Source organism: Phodopus roborovskii, unplaced genomic scaffold (genome assembly GCF_943737965.1).
Source record: "Phodopus roborovskii unplaced genomic scaffold, PHOROB, whole genome shotgun sequence".
Lineage (NCBI taxonomy): Eukaryota > Metazoa > Chordata > Mammalia > Rodentia > Cricetidae > Phodopus > Phodopus roborovskii.
Genome location: NW_026125457.1, coordinates 121,602 through 140,523, shown reverse-complemented (window position 1 = coordinate 140,523; position 18,922 = coordinate 121,602). Strand labels below are relative to the sequence as shown.

Here is an 18,922-nt window from a genome sequence, read left to right as displayed (position 1 = left end):
CTGACAAGCAATGCCTGTTTTCCAAGTGAGAGTTTGCTATGAGAGAATATGTGATTCTGCATTAGTAGATATTTGAAAAAAATATGAAACATATGACGAGCTAAGATGGTGACATATATTTTGATCAGGCATACAGAAAGCATACCATCAGGAAATATTAGCAAAACTTCAGCATTAGATGTTAATCAGAAAATCATTTTAACTATTGTGCTTTGTCAAATTGGGCAGTTGTGGCACACACCTTTAACCCCAGCACTCGGGAAGCGGAGGCAAATCTTTGTGGTTCCAGGCCACCCTGGAAAGTTCCAAGAAAGCCAGAGACACACAGAGAGACCCTGTCTAAAATATACAAAACAAACAAACAAACAAAAACTATTGTGCTCTGCTGTCTTTTGATACCATACTTTTTTCTCTTATACACACACACACACACACACACACACGTGTGTGTGTCTCACTGTACTAAACTGATAATAAGGCAGCAAAATCTATTAAGGCATACTTTTTTTCTTTTTCTTTTGCCTATGGCTCATGATTTTGCCTTGGGAACTTGTTAGGACAGACAAGGAATTTTGTGATTGGCCAGAAAGGCTAGAGGGATCAACAACAAAACAAAACAAAAACAAAAGAAAATTTCGTTTGAGAACCGACTTTGAAAGGTGACTAACAGTGTAGGTTTCAACAGATGAGCAGACAGAACTTTTCAGACAGGAAGTATAATACTAAAAAAAGTTCATTCCCCTGAGTAACTTTGGAGCATGCTAGCTAATGTAATGGGACCACACTGCCTTATATTTTCTCCCCAATAGAAGATCTCGGGCTGAGGATATAGTAACTACCACCGAAAGGAAGAAAAGAAAACAGAAGAGAAGAAAGTGAGACAGGCAAAAAACTTGGCCATCTGTCACCACGATTCTGCTTATCAATAAAAGATATGGAGGTCAAAAGAACTCAAAGAACTTACAAATCCTTCCTAATGTTTCTTTCCTCTTTATGTCCAATGAAAAAATATAATGGGGTAGGTAGGTGCGTAAAACATGCTTGGAGTCAGAGAGACTTTTCAGGACTTGCCACTTTGCTGGTTTCTCCTGTCTCCTAAGGCGAAGTTCCCTTCTGATTTACTACTGTCCCTGCTTTGCCTGTACTCGTGGGCAGATTCCCTGTCTGGTCCACGTTTGCCAAGGGCAACACAAGAGCAGGAGGAGGGTAAATAAGGAACTTCTACGCTAAGGGAACGCAGCTCTAGGAGTTTCAGATCCAGGCCTTGGTCACCCGTGGCCTCCCGTCCAGCGCGCCCCGCGCCCCGGCGCCCCTGACAATGCCCGCTATTCACCTGTAGCGCCCACAGCCAACGCGGCGGCCTTCACTAAGCGCTGCATTTCGTGAAGCATCAGGCTCACACAGTAACCTAGCAGGGCAGAGTTGACTAGGAAAGCAGCCAGGGACCGGAGATTGAGGCCCGGGGGAGTGTTTAAAGCTGAAGTGGGAGGGGAAAACAGGATGGGCGGGGCGGAAGAGATCTGGGAGAAGGTATGGGCGAGGGGCGGGGCGTAAGGCAAGGGGCGGGGCCACAAGGGCGGGAGGTTGACCGATGTCTACAGAGGGCGGGAAAGGTGAGTCAGTGGCGGAGCGAGCTGCTCTTCTGTTACATTAAAAACCTTATTGTATCGAAAGCAAAAAAGGAAAGCAATCATACAACACTTGTAGTTCTCTTAGAAATACAAAACAAGACATTGGTGAAAGAGCCGAGGCGACCGTGATAGCCAATAGATCTTTTCGGTTTGTCTGCCCGCCTCCACGCATGCCCAATAGAAGGTGCTCGCTGGTCTAGGTACCGTCTGGGTGCAGGGCCGGAAACGATGCGTCCCGGAACCTTTGGCTGTAAGCTTCAGGTTGTAGAAGGCACCTGTTTGTCGGACGGCTTCCAGTCGGCTCTCAGCTCTCGCGTGCCGCTGTAGTTCCCAGCTATGGCACCTCGCGTGACCCGTCGACAGACCCTGGAACGGTGTCTGAGGGAAGTCAAGAAAGCCACCAGCCGACCCGAGTGTTTCCTCACGTAAGTGTAGATCCAGGCCTGGGAGGGCGGGCCCGCATCGCACGCATGCCGGGCGGGCCGGCATTCGGCAACTTCTGAAAGACAGGAAGGGAAGTACAGGTCATTTAGCACCAATTTCAGACAGTTTTTGTTCTCTTGGCCTGTCGAAATTTTATCAGTGAAAGCGGTGCAGTGCAGATCTCCCCAGTTGTATGCTACTGAAATAAAACAAAGCTCCGTTATCAGAGGGACGTATGACACACATGCTACCTTACTCCGTGCTGATTGCAGTTTCTGAGTGTGTGTCCTCAAAATACCCACCGCTTACCAGTCATTAAACTGTATTGAAAGTATGTACTTGTTGCTTGTCAGTGCACTTTCACGTCTGAGTTTGAAATTAGGGCAGACTCCCATCTTCTTAGCACTTAGATTAATCTGGAAAAGTGTCACTCAGATTTATATTGCAGTTCTATACTCTTAAAATTACAGATTTACTGTGTCAAAAATAGAGCTTCACCTCCCTTCTATACTCTTCTCTCCCCTGAAGTCATTTACCCATTTCTACTAAGTTACGTTTACTGCCTCAGTAATTGGCAAATTCTGTCATTTCGTTTATTCATAGTCAGCTAGTCTACTTCCTTGGTGTTACCATTTTTCTCTGTCTTGTATTTCCTCTGTCTGATCCGTTAGTTAGCATCCTGTGGATCCTATCTAAATTATATTTAGGCTTTGATTCCTATTTGCCATACTCACTGTTGTGACTCCAGCATAAACTTCTGTCATCCTTTGGGAAGCTGCTCAAGCCTTCTCACAAACCTACCCTTATTGTTATTTCTCTTTCCAAATTGTACTTCATCATTTCATCCTTCTGTTTGCAGCTTTCTCTGTTCTCATTATACTTAATCGACAAGTTCTCATCTCAGAACCCTGCATGGTTTAGGTCTTGGTCCTCAAGCATCTGTAACTTCAGGTTTATACTCTGCTTCTTTAATCACAGTATAACTGTCTGGGTCTTGCTGTTCTTCATATTGCCTGAACTCATATCTGAAACCACAATACATGTTTCCAGATGTTAAGTAGGTAGTCTCTTTTACCTAGAGATATTAATCTGTAGGTCTTATTTCAGATGCCATATCTTTAGAAAAATTGTCCCAAACTTACAGCCAAATGGGAGTCACTTGCCAAATAAGTAATAAGATGTATGTATAGTGAGCCTGATCTACAAAGTGAATGCCACTCTTGGAGAGGCTCCAAAGCTACACAGAGAAACCCTGTCTGAAAGAGAAAAAAAAAGAAAAGTATATGTAAGGTTTGGGAATTTGTTTTTGGAGACAGGGTTTCACTGTGTAACTTTGGCTGTCCTGGAACTCAATCTGTAGACCAGACTGGCCTCAAACTCAGAGAGACCCGCTTGCCTCTGCCTCCCCAGAGCTAGGATTAAAGGTATGTGCCACCACTGCCTGGATGCAGGTTTGAGAATTTGAGGCTGACTTAGTAGGTGTGTCCAAGCAAGTGTCTGAGTGATTGTTCAGCCTACAATGTATACAGTAAAGTCAGATTCTTCTGTGTGCAAGATGCACGGTATTGTGAGCCAAAGTCTTTACTTAAAATTTATGCTTCATTTACATTTTATTTTGCAAATAAGGTATGCTTTTTATTTTTCTTTTTATTTCAGAATGCTTAATATTATTGTGAATATTTCATTTCACTTAATCTCCTTTCTTAATAGGGTTCAAAATGGACTAGCATCAAACTTTACCTCCTTAACCAAAGTTCTTTATGACTTTAATAAAATATTAGAGAGTGGCCGAATCTCTGGAAGTCCTTTACAAAAACTTGAGATAAACAGTTTTGATGATGAGCAGATTTGGCAACAGCTAGAACTGCAGAATGAACCAATCTTACAGTACTTCCTGAGTGCTGTTAGTGAAACAATTGAGGATGAAGATCTCAGCCTTCTCCCAGAGAGTGAAGATCAAGAGTGTGAAGAGGAGGCCTCAGAGCTGGAGCTGGAGGTTGAGAGCCAGGAGAACCTAGAGACTGATGCAGAGGACGAGGAACAGCTGTCAGATGTGGGTGGTGATGCTCCTAAGGAGGGTCAGAGAGCCCAAAGCTCAAACAAGCCTGACCCAAGGAAAAGCCCCAGCTTCAGTGATGAGGATTCTGACCTGGACTTTGATATTAGCAAACTGGAACAGCAGACCAAGATGCAAATCAAACCACCTGGAAAACCAAGAGAAAAGTCTGTAGTGGATGATAAATTCTTCAAGCTATCTGAAATGGAGAGCTTCCTAGAAAAGGCAGAAAAAGAAGAAGAAAGACATGATGATGATGAGGAGATTGACTTTTTGAAGACATTGATTCCGATGAAGATGGGGGAGGGCTGTTTGGACGTCAGAAGATTAAGGTAAGGTTTTAGGAAAAGAAACATTCAAATTAAATGTCATGTTTTCCTAAGGAGAGATTTAATGTGCCTCAGAATTCATTAGAGCACAAGTGTAGTATTGAAAAAGGAAATTGAAATTAATTTAAATGCTGAGCCAGTGGTACAGGAGTGTAAACACTGTAAGTGGGAGACTAAGGCAGGAATATTATGTGTTTAAAAGCAGCCTGGGCTAAGTGATGAGACCCTGCCTCAAAAAACATTCCTTCCACATACACACACCCCAATAAATATAAAAAAGAAACAAATGGCCTGGTGTGTGCCTTTAATCCCAGCACTCAGGAGGCAGAGACAGGCAGATCTCTGAGTTTGAGGCCACCCTGGTCTACAGAGCAAGTTGCAGGACAGACTCTAAAACAATACAGAGAAACCCTATCTTGAAAAGTCATACACACACACAAAAGAAATAAATGGCTGAGAGAGGCTTATAAAGATGGTTGATCTAATTGTTTGGAGGTTAGGTTTTTTTGTTTGTTTTTTGTTTTTTTTTTTTTTATATAATGGTAATTAGGAGTTTTGAGATATGGAATAGTGTACTCTTATGTGTTATAAGTAGGTGTATATTTTCAATATTGTACTTCAGTTATCCTTAGGATTTTAAGGTTGTTAACTAGTTGCTAGTTTTGCTAGTAGCTATTTTTGGTAGTATTAAAGTTAGCAGTTTGTATGTGTATAATATACATAAGCATATTGAATGCTTTTATACAATTGTCTATCTTTAAACTTTTGAAAAAATCTTCTTTATTTTAGTCAAATAAAAGTTCCAGAAATCTGAAATACAAAGATTTCTTCGATCCAGTTGAAAGTGATGATGGCATCACTGGTGTCGATGATGAGCTGGGCTCAAACAAAGAGGAAGAATTTGCAGAGGAAGCAGAAGAAAGCATTTCTGAAACGTGAGCATTTTAAATCTTCCTTCAGTTTTTAGGCAGGAGTGGTCTAGTCATAGATGTAAGATATGTACTCACTTGCCACATATATAACAGAGGTTAAACTCTAAATCTAGTAAAAGAGTCTCTACTATCAGAGAGAAAAATATCTCTGAATTTCAAGGGACATTGCGATTATTTAAAGAAGAAAATTTGCACCAGCAGTAACAGTCAGCTTTTTATATTATAAGTAAGGACTTTGCAATTGGGTTTTTTGAGCCTATAAAACATTATTTTTGTTTTGGGTTTGTTTTGTTTTGAAACAGGATTTTTCTGTATCCCTGGCTGGCTGTCCTGGAACTTGATCTGTAGACCAGGCTGGCCTAGAACTCAAGAAATTCACCTGCTTCTGCCTCTCTAATGCTGGGATTAAAGGTGTGCTGCAATACCAAAAGATGTATGGGTTTTTGGTTTGCATGTATGTCTGCTCACCAAGTGTTGTGTTTGGTGCCTGCAAAGGTCAGAAGAGGGTGTCAGATCCCCTGGGACTGGAGATACCAAGCTATCAGCCAAACGTGGGTGCTAGGAATAGAGCCCAGACCCTCTGGAAGAGCAGTCAGTGTTTCTTAGCCGTCTTTCCAGCTCCTAATGTTATCTTTATGTAAGCATTTTTTATCATGGGTTGACAAATAATGTATTCGATATATTAGTGCTTTCTACTCTGTTTCCACATAGCAAGCATTTCACCTAAAGATCTCTTCCTCAGCCAGGTGTAATGGCACTTGCTATTGATCATAGCACTTGGGAGGCAGAGGCAGGTGGGTCTATATGTTTTAAGCTAGCCTAGACTACCAAGGGAGTTCAAAGACAATCAAGGCTACATAGAGGTAGACCCTGTCTACAAACAAAAAAACAAAAAACAAATAAAAGAATCTCTTCCTTTTGGGCCAGTGAGTTGATGACTTCCTAGAGAAAAGCACTTGCCATGCATACCTGGTGACCTAAATTTGGTCTCCTAAACCCACAAAAGTTTTTCTCTGACCTCCATATGCATGCTGTGGTGGAACACATATTGACCTCACATGTCATGCATACGAAATAATAATAAATAAATTAAAAATGAAAAAGAAGATTCCCTTTTATTCCTTGGAGACAGCAACCCTGTAGTTCTGAATATTGAATGACATTAGGTATTAAGAAGTATTTTACAGTTGGAAATATTTATCTTTGTCTTGCTAGTGGCTTGTCTTTGATAACCATCTTGGTCTTATAGGGATGAAGATAACGACCTGGAAGAAAGTGAGGATAGTGAGCAGCATAAAGAAGGCTCAAAAAGAGTGACTTTCAATTTGCCAGAGGATGAGGCTGAAGACACAAGTCCCTTAGATGTAAAGCAAGAATCTGATGAAGTTAAATCCTCTTTTGAAAAGAGACAGGAGAAGGTAATTACATATTCAACATGGTGGAAACTCACTAACTAACCTACTTTTTTTAAGAGCAAAGGTTTTGCTCCCTAAAGATTGTGTATACTGAGCTAAATGTTGTGCTTTCCTGTAAATCCAGTGCTTGAGAAACTGAGGTAGGAGGATTGGAGTTCAAAGACAACCTCTGCTACATGGTGAGCATCAAACTTGCCTGGGCTATGTGGCCTGCTCTTTCTCATTAAGAAAAAAATCCTGCATGTACTATATATAGATACCATATGAAAAGCTTCCAGTAATTTGTGTAAGTTAGTGCCTCCATTTCCTAGCCCATAGCCTTCATTTGGAGCCAGATTTGTAAAATCATTTTTTTCTCTGTGCTTGTTTTCCTGTCCGGTATGCTTCTGCTTAGTCATCCTGTGGCTCTAAATGAGTGCCAGATAGACAATATGCAACTTAGTTTTAGTGACTTTAGGTTGGCTCTTGTCCTTTGGTTCTGTCATTTACTAGTCTTAAATTTATATCACACAGAAATGAGAACAAGTAGAAAATGAAATATCAAGACTAATTTTTCTAAAGCAATTAGAATTAAGTTCAGGATTGTCATCGTGTCCCTAGAAAAGATAGGAAGTTAAATAACTTCATAATGAGTTACTACCCTAATGTCTTCCCACCTCACTCCTCTCCTTGACTCCCAAAAAGATGTGGTCTCACTGAGAAATTATATAAACCTTCAAGAAATAAATAATGCAAAGTTTAGTTAATACCCACATATAAAAAGTAAAGCAGAATTTGTAAACAGAACTAACCGTTTCTGACTCAACACATAAATGTCACATGGCCTTTGGCCAAATTCTTGGGTGTGATTTGTGAATCCAAAATAATGTGAGAGCAATGCCACACAGTCAGATGGGCCTCCGTCTTTTCATTCAGTTATGAGGTAATCAAGCATGGTTCTTGGCTTTAGACATGGAGGGAGAAAATCATGATTGGTTCCAGGGATGTCAGGGAGATTTCACCTGATTTTTTTTTTTCTTTTTTTTAATTCAGTGAACTACAAATATACCAGGTCCAACTAAAGCTGCCATCATGGTTATTGGCAAGATTCTAGAAACATCTCTTTAACAAGACTAAGACAAACTGTCCACTGTTACCTACCACGTATTTTAGACTTGTTGGTGTGGCAACAAAGGCAAATGCTAAGCAAGGCTAAAGTGAAAGCATTGTTACTTACAAAGGATCCTGGACAGACCTCACAAGCGAGCAGAAAAATGAGTGGGAAAACAGGAGGACTCCGTAATATAAACCTGGCCTCGTGTCTGCTAATGTCTCTAAACTTGTCTGTTACAGGGTAGACTTGAGAAATTCAGATGTGGAGTTAAGAGCCAGGCTCCATCAAAGTGTATGCATATTCCAGACAAGATTCACATCAGGATGTTGTAAAAATTAATTGTGCTAGTGGCTTGTATAGATTTCGATAGTTTGAATAGAACAAAGCCCCCAAATAAGCTTGGTACATTTATAAGCATAGCATGTCAAAATAACACCTGTCTCATTTCCTAGATGAATGAGAAAATCGCATCCTTGGAAAAAGAATTATTGGAAAAAAAGCCTTGGCAGCTTCAGGGGGAAGTAACAGCGCAGAAGCGGCCAGAAAACAGCCTTCTGGAAGAGACTCTACACTTTGACCATGCTGTCAGAATGGGTATGGTACCTACTGAGCTGCAGTGTGTCTGCCTTTGTGCTTTTCCTGTAGTTCCATTTCAGAAGATTTTAAGCTGTTTTTGCTTTATCCCTGTCTTTTGTTTTAAATATTTGCAACCATACAGAAAAGTATCATGGTATGCCATTTAACTGAATTTGCCAGTTGCTAGCAGTTTGCTGTCTTTGCCTTGGGTTTCCAGTGTATGCCCCTCCCTCATCATTAAAAAAAAAAATTGTCAGGGGCTAGGGAGGTGGCTCAGTTGGTAAAGTACTTGCTCTGCAAGCATGTAGGACCCAAGTTGGGATCCCCAGAACCCCCCACAAAAAGATCCTGTAATCTTAGCACTGAGGAGGCAGAGATGGGAGAATGGCTGGAGACTGCTGACCAGCTAGTCTGCAGTTGATGTCTGTATGTTCAGTTAGAGATCCTGCCTCAAAAAAAAAGGTGGAGGGCATTCTAGCAATGTAATCAGGGTTGACCTCTGACCTCCACATGACACTTATGCGAATGTGCACATGTATCTACTCACACAGAAGGAAAGCTGCCAATGTCTTGGCACTTAACTGCTAAGGGGGATGTCCCAAGGCATTGGGATGGAAATGTTTACATTCAAGTTTACAGATATAGCTCAGTTGGTAGAATGCTTGAATTCTTGGATATGATCCCAGGCATAGTGGCCTGTCTTAGCACTTGAGAGCTTGAGGCAGAAGTTCAAAGTCATCTTTGTGTTACTTGGCAAGTGTGAGTGAAGCCAGCCTGGGCTGTGTGAGACAAAGGCTCAACACATACATACATACACACACACACACACACACACACACACACACGCACACACACACACACACATACATACACACACTGTCAATACAGAAAGGGGTGGGTGGGGAGGGAGTTCCGCTTTTTCTTTTACAGAAATAAAACGTAAACCTATTTGAACTTTTCTTTTTTTTCTCTTTAACAGATTATTTTCTATGTTGCTCTGTCTTGAAACTTACTCTGTAGACCAGGCTTAGTGGATTCAAAAAAGAACTTGCTTTGGTAGCCAGGGTTTACAGTTTAGTTGCTAACAATTCAGTGAACTGTGACAGAGTGCAGGCCTATAAACAGAACACTATAAGAAATTCTCTACTGTCTGATTTAGATAGACAAAAGCTGTAGGGTTAGCCTAAGAATTTGCACTTTTACTAAGTTCCCAGGTGCTGTTTATACTGTGGGTCCAACATGGATTTGAGAATCCCTGTTCTGGTGTGCATTGTTCTAACAAACTCACTATATTTCTTTTAGCCCCTGTAATCACAGAGGAAACCACCCTTCATCTAGAGGATATCATTAAACAGAGGATACGAGATCAGGTCAGTAAGAATGGAGTGGGTTTCTATTTAATTCCCACTGCAGTGTTTAGAAACAATGCTTTCTTAATCTTTATTTGATCCTCTTGACTTTAAAGCCCTGAGCCTGGATACAGGTCTTTTCACCTTCACGGTAGGATGTAGCTCTTTGCTCATATCCAAGAAAGTAGTGCCTGAAGGGAATGGTGGCCAGAGCCATTGCCAGTATCATCTGTTCTGAATCTCATGATGGGCATCTGGCTTGCTGTGGTCATGCCCATGACCCCCTCTGTCTGGGCACAGTATCTGTTGTAATAAATCAAGGGTGGATCTTTTCAGATGTTAATGGCCCAGCACAGAAATTTGGGGAATTGATCTGGCTTTGTAAGTTAAGAATAAAAACAAGCATTATATGACAAGTATGTGACATTTGTCTTACTAGAGACACTTCCTTAATGAGTCTAAAATGGAGGAGCAAGAATAGGAGGGCACTATATGAGAGTATCTCGCAATTTGGAATGAAGTACAAAAACTAGGTTAATTTCATCACATAATAAGGTGGGCTGAAGAAATGGCTCTAAAATAAAATAAATCTAAGCGCTGGTGGTGTGGCTGTGGTAGAACTCTTGCTTGGCACTTGTGAGGGCAAGGAAATTAAAGTTGGTAACTAAGAGAAAGACTGATTTTAAAATAAAGGCAGAGGAGTATTTGGCTAATATTCTCTTTGCTCATCGTGCTTTATTATGTGCGACTTGGGGATGGGGAATCACTTCTTATTTTATTTTGTTTTACAACAGGCATCCCTGGCTGTCCTGGAATAATGTGCAGACCAGGCTTGTTTAGAACTCTCAGATCTACCTCCCTCTGCCTCTCAAGTTCTGGGATCAAGGTGTGAGCCATCACATCTAGCACTTTTTACATTATTATTATTATTATTGAGACAGGATTTCATGTGCCCATAGATGATGGCCCCAGAACTCACTAAATAACCTGAGATGACTTTGAACTTCTGATTCTCCTGCTTCAGCCTTTCAAGTGCTGGTATTGTGGGCAGGGCCTACTGTGCCCTGTTTATATGGGATGAGGATTGAACCCAAGGCTTTATTTGTGCAACACAAGCATTCTACCACCTGAGCTGTATCCTCAGCCCCAGACAATCACTTTTGAAGTTGAAAACTAATTTCTTTGCTATAATTCTTATGGCACATAGAAATAAATGTTGGATTCTATTAACATATTTTTATTCTAGGCTTGGGATGATGTAGAACGAAAAGAGAAACCCAAAGAAGATGCCTATGAATATAAGAAGCGTCTAACATTAGATCATGAGAAGAGTAAGCTGAGCCTCGCTGAGATTTATGAGCAGGAGTATATCAAACTCAACCAGGTTAGGTGACCTCCAAGGCAAGGCTGTAACTGCTAAAGAAATAGAAGCGGGGCCAGACCTTCAGTCAGTCCAGATCTAATGTTGCTCTCAGATACCTGTAACAGCAGGTGCTGGGAATAGAGGGCTCCTAATGCTCCACTGAATGCAAGGGAGTTGGGTCTCGTTCTTCAAAGAGCGCTGGTAATCTTAATTCATATAATCAGCTATTGACTTTCTGGCAATTCTTACAAGATACTGTAATTCTAAAACCCTGTTTCTTTGATACTTGAAGTAATTGGTGTACTTTGTACTTTTATGAAATTATCTTGATCTTTAGTCTGTTTTATTTCTTCACACTGAGTTATTTGGGATGAGTGCTAATGACATGTCATCTGACCTGGGCCACAGGCACAGAGAGCCAGTAACTTCTTACTCCTGTGTTATGTCTCCATCCCAAACCCCCGCCCGCCTTTGTCTGAATTATGAAGAACAGAAACAAGCAAACAAAAGACCATCTTAGCTTTTCACAGTACACATTTGTGGACAGGGAAAAACAAATATAAAATTACCAGACTCAGAATTAAATGGCTGTCATTTCCATATCAGTGTGAGTAATCTGAATAAATCTTGAATAAATTACATTCATATAACATAAAACCATTTTTGACAGTTTGTCAGACATGATGGTGCACATCTGGAATCCTAGGACTCAGAGGACTTATAAGAAGGGTATTGTAGTTGGTTCTGGGCTACATAGTAAGACTCTGTCTTGAAAAACCAAACTAAGTAACTGAATAATTCAGAAGCACCTGCTGTAGTTTTTCTTTGTGGTTCCCACATCCTTGTTCACCAATATGCTTCCTGTTCCTCCCCCTCGCAGCAGTGTTACACCCTAGCTCTGTGAATTTGCCTATATAAATGAAGTCACACAGTTTATGAATTTCATTTAGCATTATGTCTTTATATTGGCAGCATATATCAATACTTCATTTCTGTTTTATTGCTGTATAATATTCCACTTTTGTATGTTTCACAGTTTCTTGATTCATAATTCAGTTGATGAGCATGTGGACTAGTCCCACCTTCTGTATATAATAAATCCTCTCTATCTGTCTGTCTGTCTGTCTCTCTCTCTCTCTCTGTGTGTGTGTGTGTGTGTGTGTGTGTGTGTGTGTTTATCTAGTTTCCCTGAGTTTATATCTAGGAGGGAAATGCTAACTCATTAACCTTCTGTGAATTGCTACCATTGGGGCTATATCATTTTACTTTGCTACTAGTAATTCTTAGGGTTCAAATTTCTTCATCCTCAACAACATTTGTTAATTTTCCTTAAATTTAGTGATCCAACTGTGAGTAGCTTAACTTCTAGAGGAAAATACCCAAGGCTTTAGACTATTAGTTCTAATGTCAGAGGTAATGGATAATAAAACATGTATCCCTTGTAGTCTTTGTTAGGTGTTGGCACCATTATGATGCTGATACCTGTAATTTTGCTTTTGGAACATTCTTCTTCCATTTTAAAACAAAGTAACTGTGTAACCCAAGCTGGTCTTGAACTTGTAGTACTTTTGTCTTAACCCTCTGAGAGTTGAGATTTATCATCCCTGGCTGGGGTTTTTATGTTTTTGCTTTTGAGACAAGATCTCACTATGTAGCCCTGTCTGACCCCAAACTCACAGAGATCTTGCCTGCCTCACAGTGGGCTGGAATGTTGCTGCATAGTTAAAGTTGTGGTTCAGAGAAACTATGTTGGCTGAATGTTCTGTCTGTGGTAAACTGTTAAACAACTCATCTGATACTGACCTTACTCACTTAGCAAAAAAATGAAGAAGAAGATAATCCAGAACATGTAGAAATTCAGAAGATGATGGATTCACTCTTCCTCCAGTTGGATGCCTTATCAAACTTCCACTTCATCCCCAAACCGGTATGTGAATGAATAGTTCAGGGGAGAAACAGCATCTGTGAACTAATAGCTCTGAGCTCTGGGGGAGTCTCACATTTCAGGTGGTGTCAGGACACACTCCTCTACATTACAGCAGGGCTTCTATAAGGGAGGCTCACTGTTCCTGGGTTAAATCTGCCTTCTCTACTGCTTCACCCAGCTCACCAGCCCCGCCTGGTCACTTTCAGTTCTGAGCCTCAGTGATTCCTCCACTCCTGGCACTCTCAGTTGTGTGTAATTGTGTGATGGTGTCTGTCCCTCACAGTGATTGTCAGCTGCTGCAAGTCATATTAGGTGCGTTGCTTGCATCACTGTCGCTGCCCAAAACACGAAGGTGTTCTACTGTGTCCCTTTTGCAGATAAGCAGACTGAAGCTTGGAATGAGGGAGGGGCAGAACTAACTAATACTGGGCCCATGTGCTCTGTGCTGCTTAATGTGTTCTGTCCAGTCCAGACTTCTCAGTCCCCTTTCCAGTCCTGAGTTTTCCTGGGCTGCCTGAGAATCTCCTGACTCCTTGAAATTCTGTCAGCTTACAGCCATCTGTGGTTCCATGCAACAGGCTCGGACCACCTGTTGGTGTTGCTCACATGTTGCCCTTTAGTGTCTCTTGTGAAGGTGTTTAAATGTCACAAACCAAAGACTGATTTAGATGTCAGACGCATGCAGGAGCCAAAGGAAAACATCAAGTGTCTTTCTGTTGCTCTACACGATATCTTTTGAGACACGGTCTCTTCGTTGAATATTAAGATTACTGTTTTGGATAGTCAGTGAGCTCCCAGATTCTGCTGTCTCCACTTCTCCAGTGCTGTGCAGATATGCCCCCCCTTTTTTTTTTTAAATCTGGAGACTAGTGATTTGAATTTATATCCTCTCACTTTTATAGCAACTATCTAACCCACTGAACCATTTCCTCAGCCTCTGTTTTGCCTTGGTTAAAAGATTTTGTTGTTTTGCATTTTACTCTTCTGGAATGCAAATGGCTGTTGTAGGTTCCTCTTTTCATATACCATATCTGCAGATATGAACTATTCACCAGCTGCCATGTTGTATTGCTTCTCTGTTTCTCTTTGATTTTTGCAGGATCACAGTATTAACAGTGGCTCAATTGGAAGAGATTTTTTTGTTTTGTTTTTTTGTTTTCATATTCCACATTTTCTTCTTGCTTAGAGTCTGAAATCCTGTTCTGTTTCTTAAGTGTCTTTGCTCTTATGACATTTCCCTGGAACATTGTCCTCTGGATGTAGCTTAGATGTTGTGGTCTTGAAATGACAGTAGCAATGATTACCCATATAGCCCTTCACAAAATTGAGCATTAACTTTCCCTCATATACATTATTTTAGTTTTTACAAACAATTTAATACCATTTCATGCTAATATATAAAGATAGGTTTCTAGTAGCTTGAATTGTTTATCAAGCAATCTATTTTTCTCTTAAGCATTTTTTCATATATTTCTTCGGAGTACTTAGATTTTTCTGTAACAAGGCAAGCTGATAAATCAATATATTTTATTAAGTAGATGGGATTGCTTAAGAATGTCCACATTGGTGATATGGAGTAATAGTTGACTCGCAGAAGTAGTGTATAGATCTGTAGATGTAAATGCTATTGAAATTGTTTGATGTTACCAGTTGTCATGACTGTCTTTCCAGTTAGTACTGTAATGTCTTAGTTTTGTTTTCAATGTGTGATTTTTCTTCTTCTATACAATACATTCCGACCACAGTTTTCTCTCCCTCCACCCGTCCAGCTTACACCCCATTTCCCCTCTCCCCCAGAAAAGAGCAGGCCTCCCAGGGATATCGGCTGAACACAGCACAATAAGATACAGTAAGAATAGCTACAAATCCTTACATCAAGGCTGGACGAAGCAACCCATAAAGAAAAGGGTCCTAAGAGCAGGTGAAAGAATCAGCGACACCCCTCTCTCACTGTTAGGAGCCCCCCCCAAAACACCAAGCCAACAACCATAGCATATATACTGAAGAAGTCAGCTCCATAGAGAACTTCTTGGACGATGTTTGCTTCATTCCCTTCTCCCCACTAAATGCCTCATCTTTTTTTCTAGCCTGTTCCTGAAATTAAAGTGGTGTCGAATCTGCCAGCCATAACTATGGAGGAAGTAGCGCCCGTGAGTGTCAGTGATGCAGCCCTCCTGGCCCCAGAGGAGATCAAGGTAAGAAGCCAGTGTGGGATGTTTAGTGACTGCAAGGAGCTTCATTGTAGCTAGATCTGCATTCATTTAATGTGACTTCCCTTGAGTTTTAGTTTTTACTCTTGTGTATCTCAGTAATGTCAAGATATATTCCCCCCATACCTCTGCAACTGATTTGTACATCCATGGATTCAGCCAACTGCAGATTGAAAATATTATTCAGTTAAGTAAACCGAATCTATATTGAACACGTGCAAACTTTACAACAGCTATTTGTGTAGTGTTTTCATTGTCGGAGGGCTTCATGTAATCCATGCACAATTTGAAGTGTTTGGAGGCATGAGTGTAGTTAATATAAATAGTTCATTTCATATGTAAGATTTGAGCGTATGAGAACTTGGGGGTGGAATTAATCCTCTTGTGAATATGGGTGCTTACATAGTGAGATGAGTAATTACTTACACAATACTTAGAAACTAATCTTGTGTATTTAGGCATCAGTGTAAGTTGCAGATATGAGGATTATTGTAAATGTTTTAAAGTGCCTGTTTCAGTCTTGTGAAAATCCAGTATATTTTAGTATTTGCCCACCTCCATGCTGATTTTGTTCATAGTAATCATAAAGAGCAGAATAATGCTTACTAGCATTGCAGTCTAGAATCCAATAGACCGTTTGGACCCTGGAACACCTTGGATGTACTAGGTGCTGACATCCTCTGACCCCTGAACATGGAAATTCTTGCCTTACAGAAACAGTGTCTTCTGTCAGGCCCATGTCTTCTCTGTTGGAGTAGCATCTGGATTTCTTTTTCTGTCTCACCTGTTTTGTTACATGTACAGTCAGCACTTCTGTCAGAGGCTTTGCAATCTTGTGCCTGTGATAACCTGGTATGATGAGCTGACAGCACAGGAGAAATGAGGATATCAGTCTTCACTGCAGACAGGGTTCCCTGCTTCCTCACTTCATTGATCTCTAGGACTCCCTCATCAAAACCCAGAGGCTGCCATTCACAGCTTAGAGCCAAGGCTGAACCAGACATGTCCTGTGACCTGTGTTTATTGGGACTGCCTGCTTGAGGACCTATCTCTGTGTTTCCTTTGCGAATTCATTTGGGGCTGAACTCTTACTCTGAGTTAGTTCTGGCAAAGTATAGGCTTTAGAGTTAGCAGAGTTCCTTGGAACCAAAAAGGTCTTGCTCTGAATCCTCACACACTGTGCCACAGACATCCAACCATTGGCCATTGTGTGCATACTTATTTTCTCATCCATTCATCGGCAGATGGGATAACCAGAATGATGGTTGTTTAGTGTTTTTATTCATTTGGTGAGTTGGGTTTTTTTTTGTTTTTGTTTTTTTTTTTTTTTTTTTTTTTTTGTTTTTTTTTTTTTTTTTTTTTAAATAGGAGAAAAATAAAGCTGGAGATGTAAAAACAGCTGCTGAGAAAACAGCTACAGACAAGAAACGTGAACGGAGGAAAAAGAAGTATCAGAAACATTTGAAAATAAAGGAGAAGGAGAAGCGGAGAAAATTGCTTGAAAAGAAGAACCCGGATCAGCCTGGGAAGTCCAGCAGAGCAGCAGCTACAGAGAAGCTCAAACAGTTGACCAAAACAGGCAAAGTGTCCTTGTTAAAGGTGAGTAGGGAGAGGCGCCTGTTAGGGGACTTCATGGCATGCAGTGGGCTCCTTCTCAACTCATTTGTCAGAGCTGCCTCTGGGTTCTGGAGCACACTGCTCAGCGGTGGCCTCGGCATCCTTCAGGCTTTCTGTAGTCGTTTACAGTGACAGGCCTGGCAGCAAGTTCTTTTCTCCTCTCTTCTTCCTAATGTACAAAGGTGTTGTAATAATGGCATGTATTTATTAAGGTTACTGACTTGAGTTTTTGTAGTGGCTTTTCATGTTTGTGCATTTATTTATTCTTGTGATCATAGTGACAGTTCTGCTTTGGGTTTTCTTACATAAGCATGTTTTGTAACATCTCTATGTTTTGTTTTAACTGCAGGATGAACGAAAAGACAAGCCCTTAAAGTCATCTCAGGCATTCTTTTCTAAATTGCAAGATCAAGTAAAAATGCAGATTAATGATGCAAAACAACCAGGAAAGATAAAGAAGAAAAAAACAGGACATTTCTGTTCACAAATTAAAGCTGTAATATACTTGAATTTTATGTATAAATCTGTAATTTCTGTCATTCTGTTTTATATTAAAATTTTTGAGACCGATCTTAGTTTGCTTCCGTTGTTTTGATAAAGCCCATGACCAAAGCAACTTGTGAAGGAAAGGACTTACACTGTCACTGTCACTGAAGGAACACAGGACAAGAACTTGAAGACAGGAAGCGGAGCAAAGACCATGGAGAAACATTATGTACTGCCTTGTTCTCTGTGCCTTCTTCAGCTTGCTTTCTTACACAATCCAGAACCACTTACTCAGGGGTTGCACCATCTGTACTTGGCTGGGTCCTTCATCAATCACTAATCCAGGAAGTGCCCCCACAGACTTCCCTACAGGCCAGTCCTGTTTCATTTTGTTTTACCCCAGATGACCTTGGCTTGTGTTAAGTCGACAAAAATAAATACTTAAGTAGCCAGCAGAGACCTGCCTCTGCTTGATGGGAACTACATGAGACTTGACACTCAGGAGATGGGGGGGCTGGAGGATCAGAAATTCAAGGTTTTCCTTAGCTAAAAAGTGATTTGGAGGCCAGGTTAGACCACACCCCGCCCCCCCCAACAACAAAAACCAAATAGAAAGCCTGTCTAGATTTCTCTGGGTGTGAAAGAGGTATGAGCTTCCCAGTCCCCTGCCTGCATTAGTGCTAACCAGCTGATCGCACTGATGTACCATGTCCTCTGTTATGAGAAGCACCCAGAGCCAATCACATTCTGCACAACCAGCTGTCTACATAGTCCTTTGAGGTCTTGATTTTCTTCTCCCACTATTGTGTCTGTTATTTCACAAAACAGCGCTTTCATGTATGTAGTTTACCTTTCCCCTTTGGAAAATCTTAATACCTGGACAAAGGGTTAGCACAGGCTAACATAGTAAGATATATAGAGGGCAGGTATATGATCTAGCAGGGAAGCCAGAAGCAACAGGTTCAGTACAGCTTGGAATACAGACTGGCTATCTTCAGAGTCCCCTGGGGTCACCAGGTGTCTATTGCTGAGACCTCCCCACTCAGAAAAATGCCTTTCACTGATAATGTCATGATTCACCAGCCTTAATCCAGGTGGATGGAGAATGAGACTTAAGATTAAGAATGACCAGAAAGGTTCTTTTTCATCTACAGAGAACAAACCCAATGGTGAAGATCTGTTTAGAGTCCTTTATTAATGCTGAACATGGCTGTAATTGGACAGAACTAGGTTGGGTAGGTCTCTGAGTGTGCATGTGCAGCTAAAATGAACTAAATTTGGGTGCTTTACAAATAATTTAGTTCATAACAGTTCAGACAAAGTGATGTCTGGTGAGGGAGACATTGGCATCAAAATGGAATTCTGTTCCTTTGTCCTTTGGTGGTTAGGTAGAAGGGCAGGGCTCCTCCCCCAAGCCTTGACGTGTGAGTGCCTGTATGTACACATGCACATTGGCTCCCTGGGACAGGAGCTGCAGATAGTTGTGAGACACCCAATATAGTTGCTTCGAACTGA

The 18,922-nt window shown here is 41.0% G+C and overlaps 1 protein-coding gene across 1 annotated transcript; it reads left to right on the top strand.

Moving 5' to 3' along the window:
• Positions 1–1,911: 1,911 nt before the first annotated feature.
• LOC127215507 (U3 small nucleolar ribonucleoprotein protein MPP10-like) lies at positions 1,912–17,491 on the top strand. Its single transcript, XM_051175926.1, is given in 13 exon segments — positions 1,912–2,056; positions 3,765–4,378; positions 4,381–4,442; positions 5,229–5,374; positions 6,621–6,789; positions 8,332–8,473; positions 9,758–9,825; positions 11,051–11,188; positions 12,984–13,094; positions 15,182–15,289; positions 16,673–16,903; positions 17,271–17,381; positions 17,383–17,491. Coding segments are annotated over 13 exon segments (2,028 nt in total). The 5' UTR covers positions 1,912–1,967; the 3' UTR covers positions 17,422–17,491.
• The last annotated feature ends 1,431 nt before the right edge of the window (positions 17,492–18,922 follow it).